This window comes from Condylura cristata, unplaced genomic scaffold (genome assembly GCF_000260355.1).
Source record: "Condylura cristata isolate star-nosed mole 26May11 unplaced genomic scaffold, ConCri1.0 scaffold00006, whole genome shotgun sequence".
In the NCBI taxonomy this organism is placed as follows: domain Eukaryota; kingdom Metazoa; phylum Chordata; class Mammalia; order Eulipotyphla; family Talpidae; genus Condylura; species Condylura cristata.
This window is the reverse complement of record NW_004567107.1, coordinates 38855994-38878723: the sequence shown is the minus strand read 5'-3', so window position 1 is coordinate 38878723 and position 22730 is coordinate 38855994. Positions and strand designations below refer to the sequence as shown.

Below are 22730 nucleotides of genomic sequence, written 5' to 3'. Positions count from 1 at the left end.
TATTTGTAACTGAGTTTGGCACAAAAAAGCACTCCTCGTATGTTAGCTGTAGTGATTACTGTTAATAGGGCTGTGCAGTCTGGGGTCACATAAACACCAAAACTGTAGGGCTGGTAGTAGGTCTTGAGAGTGCAGCCAGGAAGCATGGTGTTCTAGGGTAGAAGAAATCAAGGAAGTCCTCAGAGAAGAGAGACTCTTGAATAATATGCAGGGTTCCTAAGAGGCTGTTTCAAGTAGATGAAACACTGGACACAGGGAGGAGTCTAGTGTGGAAGAGCACACTCTCCAGACTTGAGAGGAGCATGTGGACTGAGGTAACCTGAGCCCCTTCCACCTCAGAGGGAAGAAGGCCGAAGGCCAGAAGGGCAACTACTGCAAAACACAGGGCCCCTGGCTTTCAGGGCCCTGAATGTTCAGTCTCCTCAGCAGTCATGGGAAATTTCTAAGCAGAACAGTGACAGGGTCTGCTCTGACTTGCACAGTTCCTTCAGGTGAGAGTAGATGATAATACTGCTGCCACTGCTAACTCACTGTGTGTCAGGGATATGGCAAGTCCTTAAGTTATCTGTTGCTCCCCCACTGCCCTGTGAGTCCCCATTTCTCTCATGAGGACTAAGTGAGTTGAGGAAGCCATACAGTTAGTGCAACAGGGCATTCTGACTCCAGAGCCTCTTCTGTGAGCACCACACTGTCACCATCTGTCCCTTTAGGGCGGGGCTCATAGGAGAAGGTGATGCATGATAAGGGGATAAGGACTCCTCCGAGAGCTTAGTAATGGTATCTTTTGCTTCAGGGAGGGGAGCTGGATGGTAAGGTGTGGAGCACTGCAGAGAGCTCTGAAGCAGCTGCTGGCTGGGGAGTGGGCCTGATAACACAGGGCTAAAAAATGGTCAGGTCCTATCTGTGCCTGTCTGGAAACTGAGTCTTGTCTGTGTGTCTTTCTGCAGCCTGATTAGATTGCAGAGTTCTTGGTTTCACTTCCCTAAGACTTGAGCTCACCCAGGCTCTCTCTGTCAAGGCCAAGGTTAGTACCACTTGACCCCTCCCAGTCTCTGTATAGAGAAGTTCTCATATGGATAAGCTGGTGGCAGAGACTGGGCCCCTCTTTCATGTATCCTGCAGCTGGGGTGGTGGTGGTCAGGGCAGCCCAGAGCAGGGAGATAGCTGCTCTGAGAACTGGACGCTCCTCTGTGGTTCTGAAGCTTGACAATGGTGTCATCCGCTGGTCTTCCTCCTGTTCCCCCAGGCCCAGTCAGTGTCCAGGCTTAGATGCATTTTCATTGTCATCACTGCATAGGGGTCCAACCTCTCAGTGTTGGCACTAGGGATCTGCCCTCACAGTGTTGGCACTAGGGATCTGCCCTAGGGCCCCAACAGCACACACTGGATTCACTCTTTAAATCTGCCCCACTTCCCATTTCATCTTGTCTACTCTTATGCAGTGTTGAGTAAAAAAATCTTCTTGTTCTCTTACACCAAAGCCTTGGCAGATGTTCGTCAATTTGTCATACCCACGGTTGACTCCCAAGCTCATCCAGTCTGGGACTAATCACTGTCTCCAATTTAATTTCCCACTATTAGGACAGGATAATCTCCTCCTCCACGAGTCACATCTCCCCGACTCACCACAGTCTCTGCCGTTTCTCTACTCCTGCTCCTTCCCTCCTGTCCTGACATCTCCCTCACCCAGTACAACTTCCCAGTCTTGACCCATTTTCCTCTCCTTTCGGATTCTCCAGTTACATCGTTGGTTTGTTGAAAGCAGTTCTCTGCCCAGAATGTCTTAAACCTGACAGAGCCAAGCACCTATCAAACACTTGGGAAATTTAATATTCACTGATTTATGATCCCTTTGGCCTTGAGGTGTTTTCTTTTTAATTTTTATTACATTTTTTAGAGCATTCCACATAAGACCGCTGACTGTGGTGATGAATACTTGTTAGAGGCAAAGCCAAGTAAAAGGCATTAACTCCTAATCCTGTTAAAGACTTTCCCATTATTATGTGTGCTTATGTGTTGGCTTCTCTGTTAAGCATCTTGACAATAGCAACCATCTTGTGCCCCCCAGAGGAGTGCCCGGATAAATGCGGGTATGTCATAGTCATCTCACTATTTCCCCTCTAGCTAGACATTTGTACTTGAAACCACTTTTATGACTTATTCACAACTAAGGTTACTAGTGTAGAACTATAGGAAAATCTGGTTGGACAGAACTTTTCATTTGCTCAAACTTTCTTCCTTTTTAAAATCCCCCAGACCTTTTTGTCAATGTATCTGTTTTACCTTCCTGTCTCCCCTATACTAAGTTCGTTTATATTTCCCCACAGATACAAACTTCTGGTTCAGAGAAGATCTTTGGGGGTATGCTCCCAGATGTCCTTGGCATTTGGGATTTACAGGAGATCAGTGTTGCTTTAGGTTTCTCCAAAGAAACTGAAATTGGGCCAGAAATGATTTTGCAGACTATTATGGAAGCAAAGCCTATAGATTTTGGCTTCTTACATCTGTGTCCAAACATTTTCTACAGGTGGTAACAGTTTTTAATTTGCATCCAGTTTGCATAGTTGTTATGATGGTAATAATTGAATGACACCAAAGGTATGACTTGTTGGAGGAGGGAGGGAGTGAGCTAACCAGCATAAAAATAAATTGTGGCCAGAAACAACACCTGGTAAATAAAACAATGAGAAATTTTACAATGTGGTAAAAATATAGTATTGCAATATCTGTCCAGTGTCAAATGACAACAGGGGAATTAAAAAATGTCAGTCCCCGATAAAGGCAGAAAGTCAAAAGTGAGATTCTTAGTGATTATCCCAGGTGGCTGTGGGAGATCAAGCAACAGGACTAGAGGTTCTTTCCCCAGAGCCAAAGGAAGTGTGGTGTCAGGACCAGATACACACTCCCCTGAATCTTAGCTTCCCCCACCTCCATGGCACTGCAAAGTAAACACGCAAACGCATGCTAGGTGTCCTTTGTATTTTCAATGAAAATAGGGGTGGAGAAGGTCAGGGAGTCCAGTGGCCTGAACACTCCAGCCCCACAACGGTTCTCACTTTCTCACTTCCGTTGAGTGAGAGGGCTCACTTCGGTCCAGTGTGTGTTTACAGAGGAGGCCCCATAGGAAAAGCTGTGAATTCTCTTGGCACAACCTTTGTTGGGCAAATGAATAATAAGTGGTTTGTTTTATGCTGAGTCTTTTGTCATCACCATTTATAGCTGTTCTGTTTCTTCACTTTGTGAGAGCCACTCTGAGAGTTGATGGATGTGTTTTATGAGAGCCTACAAGAGCCCTGCAATTTGTTTTGATTGTCTCCTTTTGGATTTGTAGCGAGCAGGTGCCATCAGCTGGAATTGGCTCGGGCACTGCCGTGGTTATATCAATATGAGCTACGGGAAGTGAAATCTCATTTAAATTATTTTCATCCATACGGATGGATGAAAAAGCTTTACATTGAATGTAAAAGCACCATAGTTCTATTTTAAAGCTTCTGAGCCTACAAATGTGTAACCTGCCATATGTCTGAACATATGTATGGATAGGTGGTCTCCTTTGTACAAATATTTAACTTGTAGAGTTTTTGCTTTTCTTTGAGTATTCATGTAAATAGTCTTTAAAAACAAATCTGACCTGATGAGTTTCTAATAGAACAATTTCTTTGTTCTGGTCTAAAAGATATTGGCATTTCTACTTTGGAAATTTTGTCAGGGATTGTTTTTGTTTGATGTCTTTGTTGTTTGTTTAAGCCTTGGAAAATAACTCATCACACTTTCAAGCATTGGATTTCCCTGCTTATTTTGTTGCTTTCATTGACTATTGCCAATATCACTGGCAATAAACAGAGTGGCAAACCTCTTGACTACACAATACTTCCTTCCTCCCCAGGAAACTATTTACAAGGCTCTGACATATTCGTAAGAATGACTTTCTAGGTTTTCATAGGTTCGTATCAATTTTTTAAAATTGTGTATTCAGGGCCCTCCCTGGTGGCACAGTGGGTTAAAGCACAGCACTAAGAAGCTAAAGCCCCTTCCGCATGAGTTCGATTCCCGCCTGCCCCGGAGGTGACCACATGGCGCTGCAGACCTCTCCTGACCTGCCGGCTGCTCCCCTCAACAGTGTACTTCGTCGATCTGCCTGTTCTGCTCCCCACTCTGTCTCTAGTGAATCCTCTCACCCTCTGCATCTCTAGCCTGTACCCCAGTTCTGTATGAATAAATAAATAAATCTTTAAAAAATGTGTATTCATGCAGGCAAAGGAACTTATGATCATAGATGGAATGAGCCATCAGAAGTCTTCATAACCAGGAATCATCCAAAACTTTGGGTTGCTGCTTGATAAATTCTTAAAATGCAAAATTCATGAACTCAGTACAGCCATGAAAATGTGTTAAATCATACTCTTACATGCTGCTCAGTCTTTCTTTAAGAAAGCTGCCATGGTACCTGGCATCTTCCTTATGTCCCTGGAAAATTGCTCAAAGTCCATTTGCAGAGTTCCTTTTAAGGGGTGTTTGTCTGAGTCCTCTGGACTGACTTGGCTGCTCCTCCTCTAAGACTAGAGTTCTCCCCACATCTGTCTTTCCTGGTAGTGTGTCTTATGTTGACCACTAGAATGCTTGGGCTTGCTTTTGTTTTCCTGACTCCAGGGCCAACCTCACTGCCTGATGTGTGCTGCTCAATAAGTATTTCTTGAGTGGAGTGAATTTATTTGCTGATAGATAATTAAAATGAACTCAGAAGAGCATTATTCAAATGAAAATGATTAAAATGATTAGCATTAACATGGAGGTGTGGTCAGGCCCAAATTATTTTGGGAAATGTTAATATATATGAGCTGATTGGCATGAGAATGTTTGAATATGGCTCTCTTGTGGAAGATTAGGCAGTTCCCACTTGGCCAGGTGCACTCAGAGGGATGAAGTATAACTAGTCCCCTCTTTACTCTAGGGAAAACCTGAGGGGAAGCTGTGTCTAAGAAACTTAGCAATAGCACCAAACCAGAATCACTGTCTCATGAAATCAGCAAAATTCATGGTAAAGAGAAGTGAACAGCAGCCAAGACAGACGTAAAGCCCAACTTTGAGAGTCCAACTCCAGTGTTTTTCCCATTTATCCTCATTGCTTCACTTCATCAATGTTTAATAGTGTTTGCTTTTAGAAGACCAGAAGGGAATGTCCCTCACCTCTTGACATCTATAGGTTGGCCTATTTAGTGGTTAATTAGGTAAATAGTCATTCTAATTTGGTCTTGCATGAGGAGCAAATTACATGTGGCAAATTAAAGATACCAACTTCTACTGTCCTAGCTGGGGAATTTGATGTTAGAAGAGCAACTGCTGAGTCCATCAAATATGACCCCAGGTGCTATGTACCTAAAACTTTCAGCAACTATAGAGTTTGTAAAAGCTCCCCTACCTCCTTGTAAATTCTGAAATGCCCTCTAGGTTGAAACTTACTGATGTAGAACAAGTTTAACAGGAAATAATTGGGTAAATTAATATTGTTGGCTAACCTTTGGATTGCATTTACAAATCAAAAAATTTAGTGCAACATTTATTAGACAGTCTTCTAATTGGTTTGTCAAATAATTAAGGGAGAACAGGTACAGTGGAAACAGAAGTAGATTTGAAGTCAGATCAGTGGAAGGAGTGGATCAAATCTCAGCCCTAACATCTCTTGACTAGTGCCTGGCAAACGGTCCCAAGCCCCAGACTCACTCCAACACTTAATAAAAAGGCTGCAGCAGACCCTGTCTACTTTGTAGAGATCCACTTAAGCTCTTTGTAAATCCTATAGTCATAAAAAGAAATGGTTATAGGTAGACTATTATTTTGTACAATCAAAGGAGACAAGTTTGTGACCGCTTCTGGCAAGTTGTTCTACTCTACCTCCCAATTCCCATTTTGGCCACGGAGGTGATTGTGTCTTCTCCATGTCTCCAAACTTAACTCCCTTGTGTGGTTCCAGCTTTTGCTAGTCAGCTGTCTCCTCTTAGTGTGCCTGAAACCCTAATAGCAATACTGGGTCTCTGCTGATGTTGATCTCCATGTTGTGTCACCATTCTTTGTTTAGCTTTTCAACTTACCTATCACATTCACAAATAATTCCTTGTATTAAATGCCTTCTCTTTAACATACCCAGAATGATTTCTGTTTTCCATTCTAGACCCTGAAAAGTCTGCTGAAGTGATTAAGCACCTTAATTGCCTCGACTAGTTAGAGTAGCTTAAAGGACCCCAAGTCTGTGAAGTATACTGAGCGAGCTGGTTCCTTAGACCCGCATAAAGCAGTGGTTTCATTGTTTTGGTGTATGACCCGAGAATCTAAAATTTTGAAAGGCCCTTCAGGTGGCTGTGATTCTCAGCTCTGGTATAGAGAAGAGCAAAGCCAGATGAAGACAGGGGCATTGAGAGGGCTCACTGGTTCACTCACCAACTGAGGGTTTCACTTCTATCAGCCAGGCTTCTAAGGAAGAGAACCTGCCTGCGAATCTAAATTAACTACATACCATGAGTTGTGGAGAACAACACAAGCTACACTAGAGAATGCCAAGGAATTTTTGTACAATTAAAGGAGATAATTTTGTGACCACTTTTGGCAAGTTGTGCTGTTCCACTTCTCTCAAGTATAGAAATGTAGAGAAGCTGTGAAATAAAAGTTATGAAAAAATAATTTTCTTATTCCTTAACCTTATAGAATCGAAACACTGAATACCTGACAGGATAGAGGAGTAATCAGGTAGTGAAAAAAAGAAAGAAAAGATGCCATTTCATTGCTTGACATGTATAACAGTACAGTTTAACTGGGTGTCCCAACATTCCAACCATAAGTTGGGTCTGTTTAATGTCAGAAATAGTTTAAGAAAATAAGTTCTAATTGAATGTCTTGTGTCGAGTTACATATTAACACATTTCCTAAGGAGATTTGAGTCTTGTGATTATGAGCATAGTTGGCTGCACGAATTTCTGTGTTCTCACCAGACTCTATAACATTGAATGTTCCAATGGCTAATCTCATCAAGAGGTTGATAATAAGAAATAATATTCTTGGAGGGTTGCCTGAGGGATATGCAGCCCATTCATTCCTCATCTGTGTAGTCTCAATATTATTCATGGTTTAAGTCAAGTCATTGTCAGTTTCCCATTATTGGCAGGATAATGAGAGAAATACATCAATCTTTGAGGGGATTTTTGAGCTGTGTATTAAAAGAAAAACTATTATAGTTTTGTAGGCAGAGAAAACTACTCCTCTATAAGCCAGAAACTCAAAAGACAGTAATATACCATATTTCTAGAGAGATGAAAGAAAGGTAAGCTGTAAGAGTCTTACCAACCTAACGATCAAGTCAAATATGAGGACAAAATAAAAGACATTTCTGGATATGAAGCGACTCAGAGTGGACCAACTCTCCATGTGCCTCTTTTGAGGAAACTACTTGAGAAACACTGAATACCTGACAGAATAGAGGAGTAATCAGGTTGTCAAAGAAAAGAAGTCATTTTATTGCTTGACATGTGTAACAAAACAGCTTAATTGGGTGTCCCAACATTCCAACCATAAGTTGGGTCTGTTTAATATCAGAAATAGTGTAAGAAATAAGTTCTAATTGAATGTCTTGTGTCAAGTTACATATCAACACTTTTCCAACCAAATTAGAATTGAATCAGAAGAAAGGTGTGATAATGGGGCATATGAAGAGTCAAACAATGATGGATGATGAGCCTTATAAAATTGATAGGCAAATCTAAGTAAATGATGTTAATGTGACTGTGAGTTATAAATTGTTAATGGTTTCTTATTGCAGAGAGCTATACTAAGCTCTATACTAAGAGGAATTCAGTTGTTTTCCATGGAATGGTTTGTGGGAAACTAAAAATATTCCAAATATCTCCTGTGGATAAAGAAAGAGATACCGTAAGTTGGATTCTCTGGAAGGAGACAGTGAGATAGAATCGGGGGTGTACAGTGTTTGTGAGAAGTTAGCACTTGCTTTGTGAGTTGAATTGTGCCCCACAAAAGTATATGTGAAGCCCCAGTCCCCAGTACCTGTGAAACTGATGGTTTTATAAGAGGAAAATGTCATGTGAAAGCAGATACTGAGGAGAACACAGCAATGACAGGATGAGGTTGGAGTGATACAATTAGAGCCAGTGCTCACCAATCAGACCCAAAGCTTGGAAGAGGTATAGTCTTCCCCCATCTGTAATCTGAGGGAGCACTACCGTGCCAACACCTTGATTTTGAACTTCTAACCTCCAGAATTGGGTGAATGTATATCTCTGTCATGTTCAGTCATGCTTTTGGAAACTAATACAACCTGTAAAGCAGGGGAGGAAACATACTTGGATAGGAAAAGGGGCTGGTCAAACCCCATGCAGGATATACAAGTCTGGCCAACTCAGTACAGAGCAGCCTGTAATTCAGTCACAGATTTTGCTGCCACCAAGACCTTGACCTGCGGTGACTGGTTCTCTGCAGAGACAGAACCTGGAGGCACTGACAGACTGCGGCACCTGCTAATCACACTCGGTGAGCAGTCTTACCTCCACAGAAATTTAGGGGAAACATTGTCTACCACAGTAAGCCAGAAACAAAATGTCCAGGAGTACAAATGGCAAAAAGTTATTTGTTAACCAGAAATATATAGATTTGCTGATGATTTAAAAATAGATAAAAATGAGCAAAATTTATGTGGAATAAAAAATTTAAGTCACTGGCAGGGAAGTACTGTCATGTGAGGAAGACATGCTACCAGCTGCTCTTCTGGAGCATCTTTTTTATTAGTAGGAAAATAAATGGAATTATAAACTTGCTCAATCCAGCAAACAAAGGAATGAGTAAAACTATATAAGGGAACAAAAAGTCTAATAGTAAGCATGTATGATGGAAGCAAACCAAACATTAGCTTTTACAACAGATATGAATTTGTTGAGGTCTCCTTTCAAATGATAAAGACTATTAAACTGTCAAAACAAACCCAAATTTCAATGTTGAGCTATTTGTAAGAAGTACAGCTAAAACAAAATGGAAAAGAATGAAATTTTGACAGTAAAGAAATGGGCAGGGATATACAAGCTTATGCAAATGGAAGGAAAGCAGGGGGGTGTTGCCCAATATGGTACCCAAGACCAGAATTATTAAATAAGAAAAAAAACCCAACCTATTTATGTAAATTGTAAGGCAAACCATAATAGAAATTCAGGAGAATATGATTAATTGCATGAAATTATTTTAATCTACTTTCATAATTTGATAAAGTGAGCAGTGATGTAAGGCAATAATAATGTTTACATGCCTTATAAGCAGAAATTTGCATTTTCTCTTGTATCTATGAGACATTTACATAAAGTTTGCCTATGCCCATAAGAAAAAACTGAATGATTTGGGTTGTTTTTTGGAGGTAGAGATATTTACAGGAAAAATATATTATTATATATACAACATTTATAATATGTATTTACATAATACATATTTCTCCATATACCCACACACCAGGAATAAAAGAAAAAGACATTGTCAGAATCCCAAAAGCATTAAAAGAAATCATAAGAAAATATCATCTCAACTTTATGACAACAAATTTTAAAATCTAAAGGAAACTGATAGTTTTCTAACAAAATATAAATTACTAAAATTTGACCAGAAAATAGGTTATAAATTCCAAAAAATGAATAATCATAGAAGAATCTGAGTGCATATAAAGGACAGAATCTTCCAACTTTTTGAAAAATATTGATTTCTTAATCCTGGAACCTGTAAAAGTAGGGCAACAAGCATCAAGTTTCACTCATGAAAATATCTTTTGAAAATGGTAGCAAATGAACTCCAAGTTTACTCTAGACATACAAGAATGGCTTTGAATTGTGAACTATCCCAATGTTATAGACTGACACAAGAACAGTTGTGTGATTTTATCAACCCCTGCTGAACTGCATTTGATATTATCCATGAGACATTCCTTTAAAAAAACAAATACATTTAGGGTATAACAGGAAATAAACCTAATATGCTACCAGACAAACCGAAGCATTATGTTGAAATGGTGTTGTATTCTGTAGGATTATATTATAAATATCTGGCTTTGTTAGTTATTGTAACGCATCATTTGTGAAGTTCAATGCAATATGAAAAGAAACAGATACACTGTATCAGCACTGCACATGATTATGATAGAATTTGAAATCTGCTTTAAAAAATTATATATATATATATATAATAATTTATTTTTACATCATTTTGTGCATTTTTCCATCTCATTTGCAATCCCCTTGGGCTTCCCATCACCAAATCCCCCATGTGCCATCACCAGAGTCCAATGCATTTCCCTCCCCTCACTGTTTTGATCCCATTCGCCACTCCACCCCCACAAAATGTCTCTGGGCTATAGCTGTTCATCATTATCATTATTTTCTTGCCTGGTCTGTTATATTCCTGCTATGAGAGAAACCATTCAGTATTTTTCCTTTTCTTTCTGGCTTACTTCACTAAACATGATCTTTTCCAGTTCCATCCATGTTGCTGCAAAGGACATGTGTTTCTTTTTTTTTGGTTGCTGAGTAATATTCCATTGTGTAGATGTACCACATCTTTTTAATTCAGTCATCCATTTTTGGGCATTTGGGCTGTTTTCATGTCTTTCCAATTGTGAATAAAGAAATCTGCTTAATTTTTTTTTTTTTAATTCTGTGAGGGATGTTTTAAAAGGACCAGAGAAATAGATATGTTTATGCAACAGGACTCTCGAGTTTTCCAGTTGTTAGCAGGTCCATTCACTCAAAGACTGCAACAGTCAGATCAGTCTTTTTGTAACGCGTTTGCATGACCTCTCTCGTGGGGAAGATAAAGAAGCAAAACTAATGAACAAATAAAGCAAAAATTCTGAGACTATAAGAACAGAATTGGGGTTAGAAGGTAAAAGGGAAGAGGGTAGGTAAATCGGGTTAAAGGGGTCAATTGTTTAATAAAGAATGAAAACTTAAAAAGAAAATTCTGTGAGGGCATGTGATAGCATGATGGCTTAAAAAAATAGCAAATGAAACCAAACCAATTTTTTTCTAGGAATTAATTACAGTTAGAAATGCAAATAGAAAAATCTTTATTTAAAAGTGTACCAAACTAAACATCTGGCAATGAACTCTATAAAAATAAAACAAATACAAAATAGATACAAGATTATAGTAAAAGATATAAAATAATAATTTAAGAAATAGAGAACTAACATGTTTTTAAATGAGTAAACTTGGCAAACATATCATCCCTTCCCAGAATTAATATGTAGATTAAATATAATTCCACCAAGAATCCCAACTTGGAGTGGGGGGGGGCGGTAAGGAGACATGTTATCAGTTCAATCAATATGATTTTAAAGGCCAGAAAAAATGAGAGAATTGTTAAACTTGGGGAAAACATCAGCTTGGCAATTTGCACCAACAAATATCAGAACATACTGTCATGTTACTGCTTTTAATGCAACATAGTATCAGCTCTAGAATCAGAAAGTAATTTTTTGGAGCAAAATGGAGTATAGAAATAGATTACAGAATAGTACAGTATATAGAGGAGCCACGTGCGCTAAATGTGGCATATCTTTTTAGTTAAGGATAGATTATGAGGTACGTGATCTGCAACAAGACACTGAGGTTCAATTCCATGGGCAATAAAGAGCTAATGTTAAAAATAGAGGAACTATAAAGATAGAAGAAAATGCAGGAGAATGTGTGACTACATTGCATTAGAGGACACTCTCCTTAGTAATACAGCTCATTAAGAGAAAATTAGTAAATCTGACTATATATAGATATAAAATGTCTGTATAACAAGGTATCATCAACATGAAAAGATGAACAAGGGTTTGCAATTTATATGCCAGATTATGTTTCATATAGTAGGCGATCTTATAAATTGATTGTAAGAAAAAAAGGATAATCAGCACAATATCAAAATAAGGGCATGATCTGAAAATGTGAGTCACCAACAAACCTATGAAAATTGCAAGTCCCATTAGTGGTAGGAGAACACAAATTTCCAACTGAGATGCCATTTCTGCCCATCAAGGTGCCAATCTCTATAAGTAGGTACCCTCAAGTACTGATTGCTTCAGCCTTTTTTATAGAAAGAGATGTAGCAATGACCCTTCAAATGGTTGATGTGTGTATCAACTTTGGCCAAGTCTCTAGGATTCTTTCCCATAGAAATAAAAGTGCTAGAACTTCTAAGATGTTTGAATAAGGTTGTTTGTTCCTGCTCCGGTTTTGGTAACCAGACGTGGGAACAGCTTCAGTGTTCATCTACAAAGGCATGCTTGGTTAAGCAATGGTTTATTCATCTTGGGGAAAAGGATGCATGTATTTTTACATGAGGCCAGTTTTGAAAACAATATTTAAAATATACTGGTAGGAGCAAGACACACACACAGAGCACAAGCAGAGAGAAGGTTTTGGAAGAATATACAACAAATTGTTAACACTGCTGACTTTATATTCCTCAGTATTTTTTTAATTGATGACAGTGAATGATTTTCTCTGTAAAAAAATGTAACTGTAGCAAGAGTTCTGTTGAGCAGTTGTTGAAGTTGTAGATCTAAACAGCCCTTCTGAAAGTCACAGTTGATTTATCCAGGGAATAATAGTGAAAAATTGTCCTGGCATCATCAGAGAAATGCCTACCTCACTTCAATTTCCCAAATCCCTGTGATTCATTTGAGCAGCTGACTTGTTTTTCTCTTATGGACAAAGGGCATTTAATAGCTGATCATTTCATCTTCGCTGTGACCACTAGGACTCTCCATGTCAAATTGGAGTGTACAGAATCTTCAGTGACCACCCATGGCCATATGACTACATTCTGTATAGAGCCTACCCTGCTGGCATCATCTTTCCCCGCCATTATTTTCCCCTCACACACGTTTCTTCCTGTTGGTTTAAACTGATCTCACTATATTTATTCCTGTAGCTGCCTCTGATCCTTTTTGGGCCATGAGGTAGGATATAAATAAATAATGACCAATAATTTCTCTTTTAACAGGAACCTGGGAAGAAATACAGTCTCAGCAATGAGTAGGCCGCCCATCCCGACCGACTACAGATGACTTGGCATTGCATTTACAAAGGTAAGAGAAGATGGTCTATATATATATATATTTTTTTTTTTTAATTTTCAATTTTTTTTTAATTTTACAAAAGTTATTTTTACATCATTTTGTACATTTTTTTTCCATCTCAATTGTAATCCCCGTGGGAGATGGTCTATTTTTTTTTTTTAAGATTTATTTATTCGTACAGAACAAGGGTACAGGCCAGAGATGCGGAAGGCGAGAGGATTCACCAGAGACAGAGTGGGGAGCAGAACAGGCAGATCGATAAAGTACACTGCTGAGGGGAGCAGCGGGCGGGTCAGGAGAAGTCTGCCACGCCATGTGGATTTCCTCCGGGGCAGGTGGGGATCGAACTAATGCGGAAGTGGCTTAAGCTTCTTTGTGCTGTGCTTTAACCCACTGCACCACCAGGGAGGGCCAATGGCCTATATTTTTTAATGGACTCCAAATGACTCATTATAGAGAGAGCCCCTACCTCATTTATTATATTATTTGCAAGTCTTCTAAATCATGTATTTAGTGCCTAACCTTTCACTTTGACATTATTAAATTGAAAACTGCAAACAAGTAAGAAATTTGTGTATGTCAGCATGTCTAAAGTGGCAGAAGCCAGGCGATGTGGTCTCTGCTGTTAATTACTGTTTGTGCTAAATTTTTTAAAATTTCCTTATTTTTAAATGTAGCTGTGCTTACAATACTGCAGGGTATTGGGGAATATGGCAAAGTGTGAAAATGAAAATCCAAAGCATTCAGAGTCCCATTATATGGGCAGCAGTCCTTCTGCCCACCTGTGCCTAAGCTTTTTTTCACCAACCTTCTCCCTTTGCAAAGCAACAGACAGCTCTCCCCTCAAGGCTGCCTGCCTGTGACTAGGCAGGACTCTCTTCTAGTCAGTCTGTCCCTCTTTTAGCCAATCAGCTCCTTCTGTCTGTTGGCATATGTGCAAATGTCCTTTACTCTTCTCTCCCTTTTTGTAATAAACCTGCCCTTTTATAAAATATATGGATATAAAAAAAATTCCATCATATGTAGGTAGTCCATAGTAGTTCTGTGAATTTCTTTCTTCCTTTCCTATATGTGAACACACACATACACACATGTTTTTTAAAAGTATAAAACATATTTCTAATGCAAACTTACCTTGGCTAGCATAGTTATAAATGTTGCACCCTACCTGGTGTGGAAGCAACAAATCTAGGACAAAAATAGCAATTATGAAGTGGGCCATTTTAGTATCCACTTATCATTCACCAAAACATAGGTGGCATCTGATTTGCTCTCCTACATAACTGTCCTTGGTTAACAAATCCATGTGACCTTTGTTAAATATTGCCCTACAGAAAAAGCCTTTGAATCCAAGTGACAATTTATGACCTCTGTTTATCATTACTATCTGTTCTGTGTTGCTTAAAGGGAAATTTTTTAGTATTTCTAATGTATCTATTGAAATTTACTATCTAAAATATCATTATGTAAATATACAATTGGTGTTCAAAATCATTAGCTATTATACATTATTTTTTCCATCTCAGCAGCAATCCCCATGGACTTCCCATCACCAATTCACCTGTGTGCCATTACCCCCACCCCCCCACTCCCATTTTTGATCCCATTCCCCACTCCACCCCCGTAAAATGTCTCTAGAATATAGTTGTTCATTATACTACTTTTATCATCATTGGTACATGCTAGATTGGAGGCACAAACATGCACTAAAGAAATAACCAGAAAACCAATTAAACATGACAAAAGTGTCCATCTTTACTGTTAATCTTATAATTGCAAAATAATGTATTTTTTTCTAAAGTTAAATAGACAAAAGATTTTGTTTAATTTCAAGTGAAAATACTTGCTGCTGTGAGAACCATCAAGTAGTTTTGGTATTTTATCCAGTCGTTTTATGTTACCTTTGGCAGGTAGGAAAATGTTTATAATCTATAGTTAAGTGAAAATAACAGATTCAAAATTATATATTATGTTTGATCCCAGTTTTGTTGGAAAAGATCAAATGACAATAAATATTGGTAATTATTTCTGGGTGGTGAGATTAAAGATGATAGTTTTGTTTTTTGTTTTATATTTTTTCAAATAAAACATTTTACTTAGAAAAAATACTAAATTTAAATTCTAATTTGAAAATTACTTTTATGTTTTGAAAAGTAATTATACCTTTGATTTTCATAGAGACTTCCTTCCTTTGTTGTTTTGAAACTAAATTCCAAATTAATTTTCAGATAGCTTTGAGAACTGTGTCAAGAAAATGAAAACATGTCATATACAGTAACATTTTAAATTTAGAAAAAATGGTTCTAATCCTATATGGAAAATATTTCTAAAGTCTCTGTGAAATTTAAATTTTTGTGAGGAGGTACAGCCACAAAACCACGATAATAAACGAGTAAACTCTTTAGTTGTTTGGACACCAATGACAATTACAGAAAATAATAGTAATAAAGCAAGTTAAGGGTTATGTTGGGGCAGAGAGCTGCTGAAGAGGTTGCACTTTTCAAGACAAGCTGAGCATCAAAGAGAAGTTGATATTTGCGCAAAGACCTGCGGAGACAAGCGGCTCTGGGGAAGACTGTTGAGGCTGAGGGAAGAGCTGAGGCAGAAGCTGCGATGTGGCAACATGCTGGTGCGTTTGAGGATCTGAGAAGAATTTGAAGCAGTGGAAGTGAGAGGAATAACTCAGAGACCTGAGGTCAGGGAAGGAATAGGAGAGGATAGGTAAATCATATAGGCTTCTAGGGTAATGTGAGCACTTTGACTTTTAATTCTGGGTGAAATGGGAAAGCGTTGTAGCAGCCTAAGGAAGAGTGGCACGATCTGAGGAGGCTTAAGAGCGGATGATTCTGGCTCCTACAGTGGAGTAGACTGTAGGAGGGGAGCGGGAATATCAGGAAGGGGAGCTGCGCTTGCTGACAAAGGGAGATGACTCAAGTAAGCCATGCTTGAGTTGGTGACTCTGCCAGGAACATGAAGGAGCAGTAAGACAACTTGGACTTCAGGTGCTTTTCAAGGGCTTGGTTGACCTGTTGACTGTGGTATAAGAGAGGAACTATACCATTGTGCATCACATAAGAAACTGACTTCAAATAACTAATTAAAAGTCAAATGCCACTACCTTATTAAAAAGTGAGAGAACAAAGTGAACAGACAGCACAGGGGACTCTGGAGGTTAACTATGGGTGCTTGGGTGGTGCGTGCATTATGGCAACAGTGCCTGAGTGGGGGGAGGGACTTCCAAAATACAAGCAATGTGTTACTGCAATAATTTTTTTAAGTGAGATGAATGTGTATTTAAATACCTGATATCTCCTAATGAAAAAAAAAAGTCCCTAAAAATTTTGGAAGAAATTACAAATGTAGTCAGTAGGCAAAAATATACTTTCCTATGTCATAACTATCAAATAAATTGAAAGGCAGTGCCATATAGAAAAAAAACTAATGTGCTTATAAACAGATTAATAGCCTTAGTATATAAAAAAGTCACCAAGGAAACCACTAATACTAATTACTACAATAGTAGTAATAACTAAGTCATTAAGACCACTGCAGATAAGTGGACAAAACAGTAGAAAACTCAAAAGAAAAAGCACAAAGAGCTTTTCTAAAAAGATACGCAAACAGTGTTAACATTCATAATAATTTTCAAAGAAACAAAGCCAGGAGATGCTTTCTTTTGCCTGTCAAATTAGCAAAGATTAAACAATAATAGTCATTGCTAAGTGTAATGAAACCAGCTCCCACTCACTGCTGATAATTTCATGGCAAGAAATTGAGCAATATTTGGCAAGAGCTGTCATATCTTTTTAATTTTTATTGAGGTAGTGTTGATTTACAGCACTGTGAATAATTTGGAGGAATTAGCTTCAACCTTCATCACATGCATGTTCCCACCAAACGTCACGTGGTTTCCAAGTACCCACAGTCCTGTATGCTAGACTATAGAGCCCCTCCTTCCTTGTTCTGCTCCTCAGTTCTGCAGAGACCTTGAGTTTGTTTTGGTTTAGCTTGTCTGTTCCTTTCTGTTGTTTCTCTGTATTCCACACATGAGTGACATCAGCTGACAGTTTGTCTCTCCTCCTGACTCATTGCACATAGTATAATCACCTCCAGTTCCATCCACGTTGTTGCAAATAGAAAGATTTCACTTTTGATATAGAAATAGAGATAGAGAGACAGGCAGCAGACAGGTAGCTGAGTGGCATTCCATTGTGCACATATTCCATAGCATCTTAATTTAGTTATCAGTCCCTGGGCTCTTGGGTTGTTTCCACAAGTGGACTATTATAAATAGTGCTACAGTTAATATAGCAGTGCATATATCCCTTGGAATCAATGAATATATCTTCAGGTAAACATTTAGGAACTGAAATGCTAAATCATATGGTATATCAGTTTTTAATAGTTTTCCATAGGGGCTGAACCAACAATGTAAAAGTTTCCTTTTCCCTACTCCCTCGCCCATACTTGTTGCCCCAGGTTATTTTGATGTGGCCCATTTGGGTGTTTGGATTTGCATTTTTTAATACCCTCTGTATCCTAGTAGTTTTAGGAATTCTGGCTAAGAAAACATTGATGTTAGAAAAGATAGAAGCACAGTATAATTGTTTTTGTATTATTTACAGAAATAAAACCCTTAGACCACCTCAGCTATTATTTAGTTTTAGCATTGTTTACCAATAATGCTTCAGCAGTGATATATCTTCCAACTTGTAAAGTTATGATTCTTGCACTTAGATTTTTATGATCAAATGGTAAAATGCTCAGTGAAAAATGCTGAGTAAGTTGATGTCAGAATATTTTCTTTATGCAAATACATAGAACAAAAGGTGAAAACAAAAGGTAGAAATATGGCAAAATATGCATTATGGAGTTCCCCAAGAGCAGGAGAATTGAACAGTTTTCTTTTTGTTGTTCTGATTTATATTTTTGGTACTTTCCAGTAATGTTTATAGGAAATATATATAGCAAAAAGAAAAAAATTGTAAAGCCTTTGTAGACAGACACCTTTACATATGATTTTACTTGGCTTCCATAGTGTCTTCTTAGAGCTTAGTTATTTCTTTCTTAGGAATAAAGAAAATCACCAAAATCTTCAGGCATCAGTTTTATTTTGGAGAGATTGTATAACACAAATTTGTTTTGTTTTTGCTTTTGGTTTTTAGTATTCTGAGAAATCTTTTTCTTTCTTGGAGACTTAGGTAGCCAAAGTAGATCCTCTTGTTAAAAATATGAGCATATTTTATGTCAGAGTAGAGTTGTAAATTTAAATGGTACATTTTTGTCTTGTAGATGTCGTCCGCTGCTGAAAATGGGGATGCAGCACCTGGAAAACAAAATGAAGAGAAAACCTATAAAAAGGTGAGTCTTCTTTTCTTGGCTGAGAGGAGCACTCTTACTGCTGGCAGTGTTAATACTGTCATAGACCTTCTCTTCCCCCATCGCTGTCATATGTAAGTCACTGCCTTGGTTTCCTATTGCTGTAAAAGTTAACCATTAGCTCAGTGCCTTAAGCAACACAGAAGTTTTCTTCTCTGTAGGCCTCAACTCTGACATGGCCTCAGTAAGCTAAGACCCAGGTGTCTGCAGGGTTATCTCCCTTTTTAGCGGATCTGAGGGGAAGAGCCCATGTCTTTGTCTTGTTCAGCTTCTCCAGGCTGCTTGCATTCCCTGTGTCAGGCTTCCCTTCCAACTTCAAAGCCAGCAAAGGCCTGTGAGTCTTTCTCAGGCTATATCACTCTGACACTTCAAAAGAATTTGTGATTTCAATCAGCCCTCATGGATAATCCAGGATAATCCCTTTATTTTAAAGTCAGCTGATTGGCAACCTTAATTTCCTCTCCAAACTTAACTCTTTGCTGCCATGAAAAACAATGTATTCACAGATCCTAAGGATTAGAACATGAACATCTTTGGGGGACATTTTTCTGCCTCCCACAGTTATCATGTTATAAAACATTGATATAAGAAAATTATGTGAAGATCCTACTTATTTCTGAGGAACAGGACATGTGCACTATTCTGTGTCCATTATGGGAATCCTTTAATGGACTTATATCTTTCCACCAAAATTTTAAACAGTATTTACCTTTGTATTTTAAACAAGACTTTTACCATGAACTATTCCTACTCCTACAATTTTTATGCAGATCTCTTTCTAGAATTTCCAGGGTATCTTAATTTACCACTCTTTTGACTGATAAATTCGTGGTTCCTGGCAACCATACTAATGTTCAGAAACATTGTTGGGTATTCTATGTTCCCGAGCACCACTGCTCCTGATACTTTATAATAGTACAAAGTTGTTTATTTCAGATGCATAAACAGTTTTCAAAGATCATTAGGTTCAACAAAATTAGTCTGCAAAATGTATTGGGCTCATTTACCTTTTCCAATTTTGTTAACAGGCCTCAAAGTCAGACTCAGTTCCATTCCTACCTATCTGTAATTCTTGCACCAGCTGCTAGTGTTCGGTAACTAGTACACCCCATTAACCAAAAGAGTTGACCAATAATCAGTACCCCACATATCCCCAAAGACATAAGAATCTTGGCATTTACTAAGTGTGTCCACCCACGAATTTAGTAAAGAAAGCTTTCAATAACATTCTAGCTATAATGCTATGATCATGCTTACCAAGATGTTTGATGAAACTATGTTAGAAAGGTTTTAAAAACTAAAAATTCTAAGATAAATAAGGGAAATGTTAGAGATGTAAGAGGACTAAAAACTAAAAAGTATTGGTGGTCACTTTTTTTGGTGTGTGGTAGCATCGGGATTTTTTTTTTATGATCTCTATTTTTAAAAGGAAGATAAGCAGTGGAAGCAGAAGTATGTAGCATCTCTGCAAGAAATGCACCAGAAACAGTCCAGCTCCCAGGAATGTACTCGTCAATAATGTAGTACTGATTTGCATAGCAAGAGAAAGGAGCCACTTAGATAAAGTGTTGTTTTATAGACAGGCAACAGCTGAACTATTTGATTTAATTCTTCTGCTTTAAGCAAGAAGATCTTCAAATTGTAGCCATTAATGACAGAGTTGGAGAAGTGATCATAAGAGTCACATTAGCTATTGCCAATGTGTTTGCCGCTAGGATGAGATTTGAAACATTGGGAGGGTGGATGAGTTGTCTAAAGCAGGAAATAAACAAATATCCCTGTTTTCAAAAAATGAGAAGTACATTCAGGAAGCTGGTTATAAGTGAGCTGTTCTTGACTTAATTTTAGCATGGGTTAATAAATATGGTTTATGCATGTTTAGAAAAGAAACACGTCTTTTACAGACTTGTCTATACCAAATTAATGACATTTTTTATTATGAGACATCTAATTAGTATGATAAGAAAAATGCTCAAGTTTCCTGAATCGTGATTTAAATGTACCTGGAAGCTTGTATCCTTGCAGAGATTGTGAAGATGTATAAGTTAAATTTTCTGATCAATGTGTTTGTATGTTCCCCAAAAACGGCAGTTTTGTTCCCCAGTCACTGATGCGTGAGTCAGCCAGTGTAGCTTAGTGGTTTTTGCCCATGAATATAATGAAAGTATAGAAGATGTGCTTTGTATTCAGATGTGCAAGTGGCAGAAATCTGTGAAAGACAACAAAGACTAGATAAGTGTCACAAAGCCACTACTTTGTGAGTTATTGACCCTTTTAATTTAAACTTGAATTTCTGTCCCAGTCCTAAAGCACTGACCATGACATACGCATCTTTTTTAATAAGGAGCTTTGATGACCCATTGGGCTTTTGTCTATGACTGAAGTCAGTCTAGTAGGCTCCAGATTAAGAACCTGGAGAAGACATGAGAAGATATCAAGTGGGGAACATAAACTATGGAAACAGTTTTTGAACATAGTTAGTCTAAAGCTCAAAAGAGGAGAAATCTTATGGGCTGGGTTAACAAGCAGGCTTATGCTTTCTGTGTCCTGGGCCAGATTTGTTGGGCGGCTGCCAGCCACACTCAACATCACAAGCGCCGTGATCGCCACGTGTTTTTTAGGGAAACTTCAGTGTTTATGGAACAATGTGATACTCAATTGTTTATGCATGCTACTTAGACTGGCTGCTTTCTGCTCTTCCAGTTGACCTTTTCCCTAATCCATTATTAGTTCTTGACAAACCTACAAAGAGTAGCTAAAATCAGTTGGTGAGGTTACCATCTCAGCTAATAGCTAGAATAGGAATTGTGATTTCAAACCAAACATGCTACCCATTAAGACAGGCATTAAGGGCTTTTTGGCTGTGTTTACAGAGTGTGATATTCCCATCCTGGGTGCATTTGCTGAATGTCTTTCACAAGAGTAACGAATGCAAAAGCCTACTGGTGGGTAGCAATGGAGTGGAGTAACTGGAAGAAAGTGGTAAACAAGTGAAGGCAAACCTTTTTTTGAAATGGGCAGTTAGCATTCAGCTCCAGCTAATAGAAATATCTCTGACTGTTCAGCCATGTTTACTAAATTCACTGGTTTAAAAAAAAAAAATGGGGGTTCTGATGCAAAATCTCCCAATGTTTAAAGATTGGCAGCTGATCCAAACATTTTTTTTAACACCCTCTGTACATAATCAAAACAAAACACTGTAGCCCTTATGTCTATACAAATTGTTTAAGAGGAAAAAATATAGGCTCGGGTGAAAATTTAAATAACAACCCAAATTGGCTTTAAGTGCCAAGACAAGTGGCATTTCACATAATCCTCTAGCAAGTCCTGACAAGCCCAGAGCTCATTACAGTCTTCTGAGGCGAGTCCTTTTCTTAGACTTGTGAGACTAGAGCATCTCACCGAAATAAAAATTTTATACACATTTCATTAATGTATCACGACAGACCATCCATTTCTTATCCAACTGTGTCTTGATTTACCTACTCATTTTTCTCCATGATTGGGAATCTGATGGGCACAGGATTAAATCACAGATGAATGCAAATTACTGGAGCAGCAGGAGAAGCCTGGTTGAGGCAAAGGTGAGGGCAGTGGCAGGCAGTTTTCAAAGTGTGGGCTGGTTCTAGGGGACAGGCCACCTTGACTGCTGCTTTGGTGAACTTGTATTCCATGCTGGAGGCCAACACGGTCCATTAGAACTTTCCACAATGGTGGAAATGTTCCATAATCTGCAGGAATGCTGTAACTAACAGCTACATGTGCTCTTGAGCATTTAAAATGTGTGGGTCTGAGGGGTAAATTTTTTAATTCAGTTTTAGTTTATTTAAATAAGCAGCTATGACTACGTTACTAGTATACTTCATCACCATATTGGGAGACTCTGGTTTTCCTGACAGTTGCAGGCTCTGTGGGTGTGACAGTCACCTGCCTTTGTCACCAGCATCCCACCTCCAGGAGCCCTAAACCTCCTTAACAGATTTCCACCATGATGGACACTCTTGTTGACATCCCTCAGAATATTCTAGTGGGAAACTAACCAAACTGGAGCATTGACAGTGCCCTGGACCCACGTTCACCAGAACTTCTCTTTTTGTTTTTTTTTCTTTGACTTTTTCCCAAGTCTTCATGCATCATTTATTTTCAGTGTCTCAGCCAGTCTCCCTGGCAGTGAAGACAGACAATGATGAGGAGGGAAGGAATAATGCTGGCCCCTTACCACATTACAAGGCGAGATGTCTTTTATAGC

The 22730-nt window shown here is 38.5% G+C and overlaps 1 protein-coding gene across 1 annotated transcript in view; it reads left to right on the top strand.

Moving 5' to 3' along the window:
- PIP5K1B (phosphatidylinositol-4-phosphate 5-kinase, type I, beta) overlaps window positions 1–22730 on the top strand; it is a 269554-nt gene that overhangs the window by 93941 nt on the left and 152883 nt on the right. The window contains exons 2-3 of the mRNA XM_004677616.2: window positions 13027–13111; window positions 18395–18463. Coding sequence (XP_004677673.1) covers window positions 18395–18463 — 69 coding nt within the window. The 5' untranslated portion in view covers window positions 13027–13111. The remainder of the gene's footprint in view (window positions 1–13026; window positions 13112–18394; window positions 18464–22730) is intronic.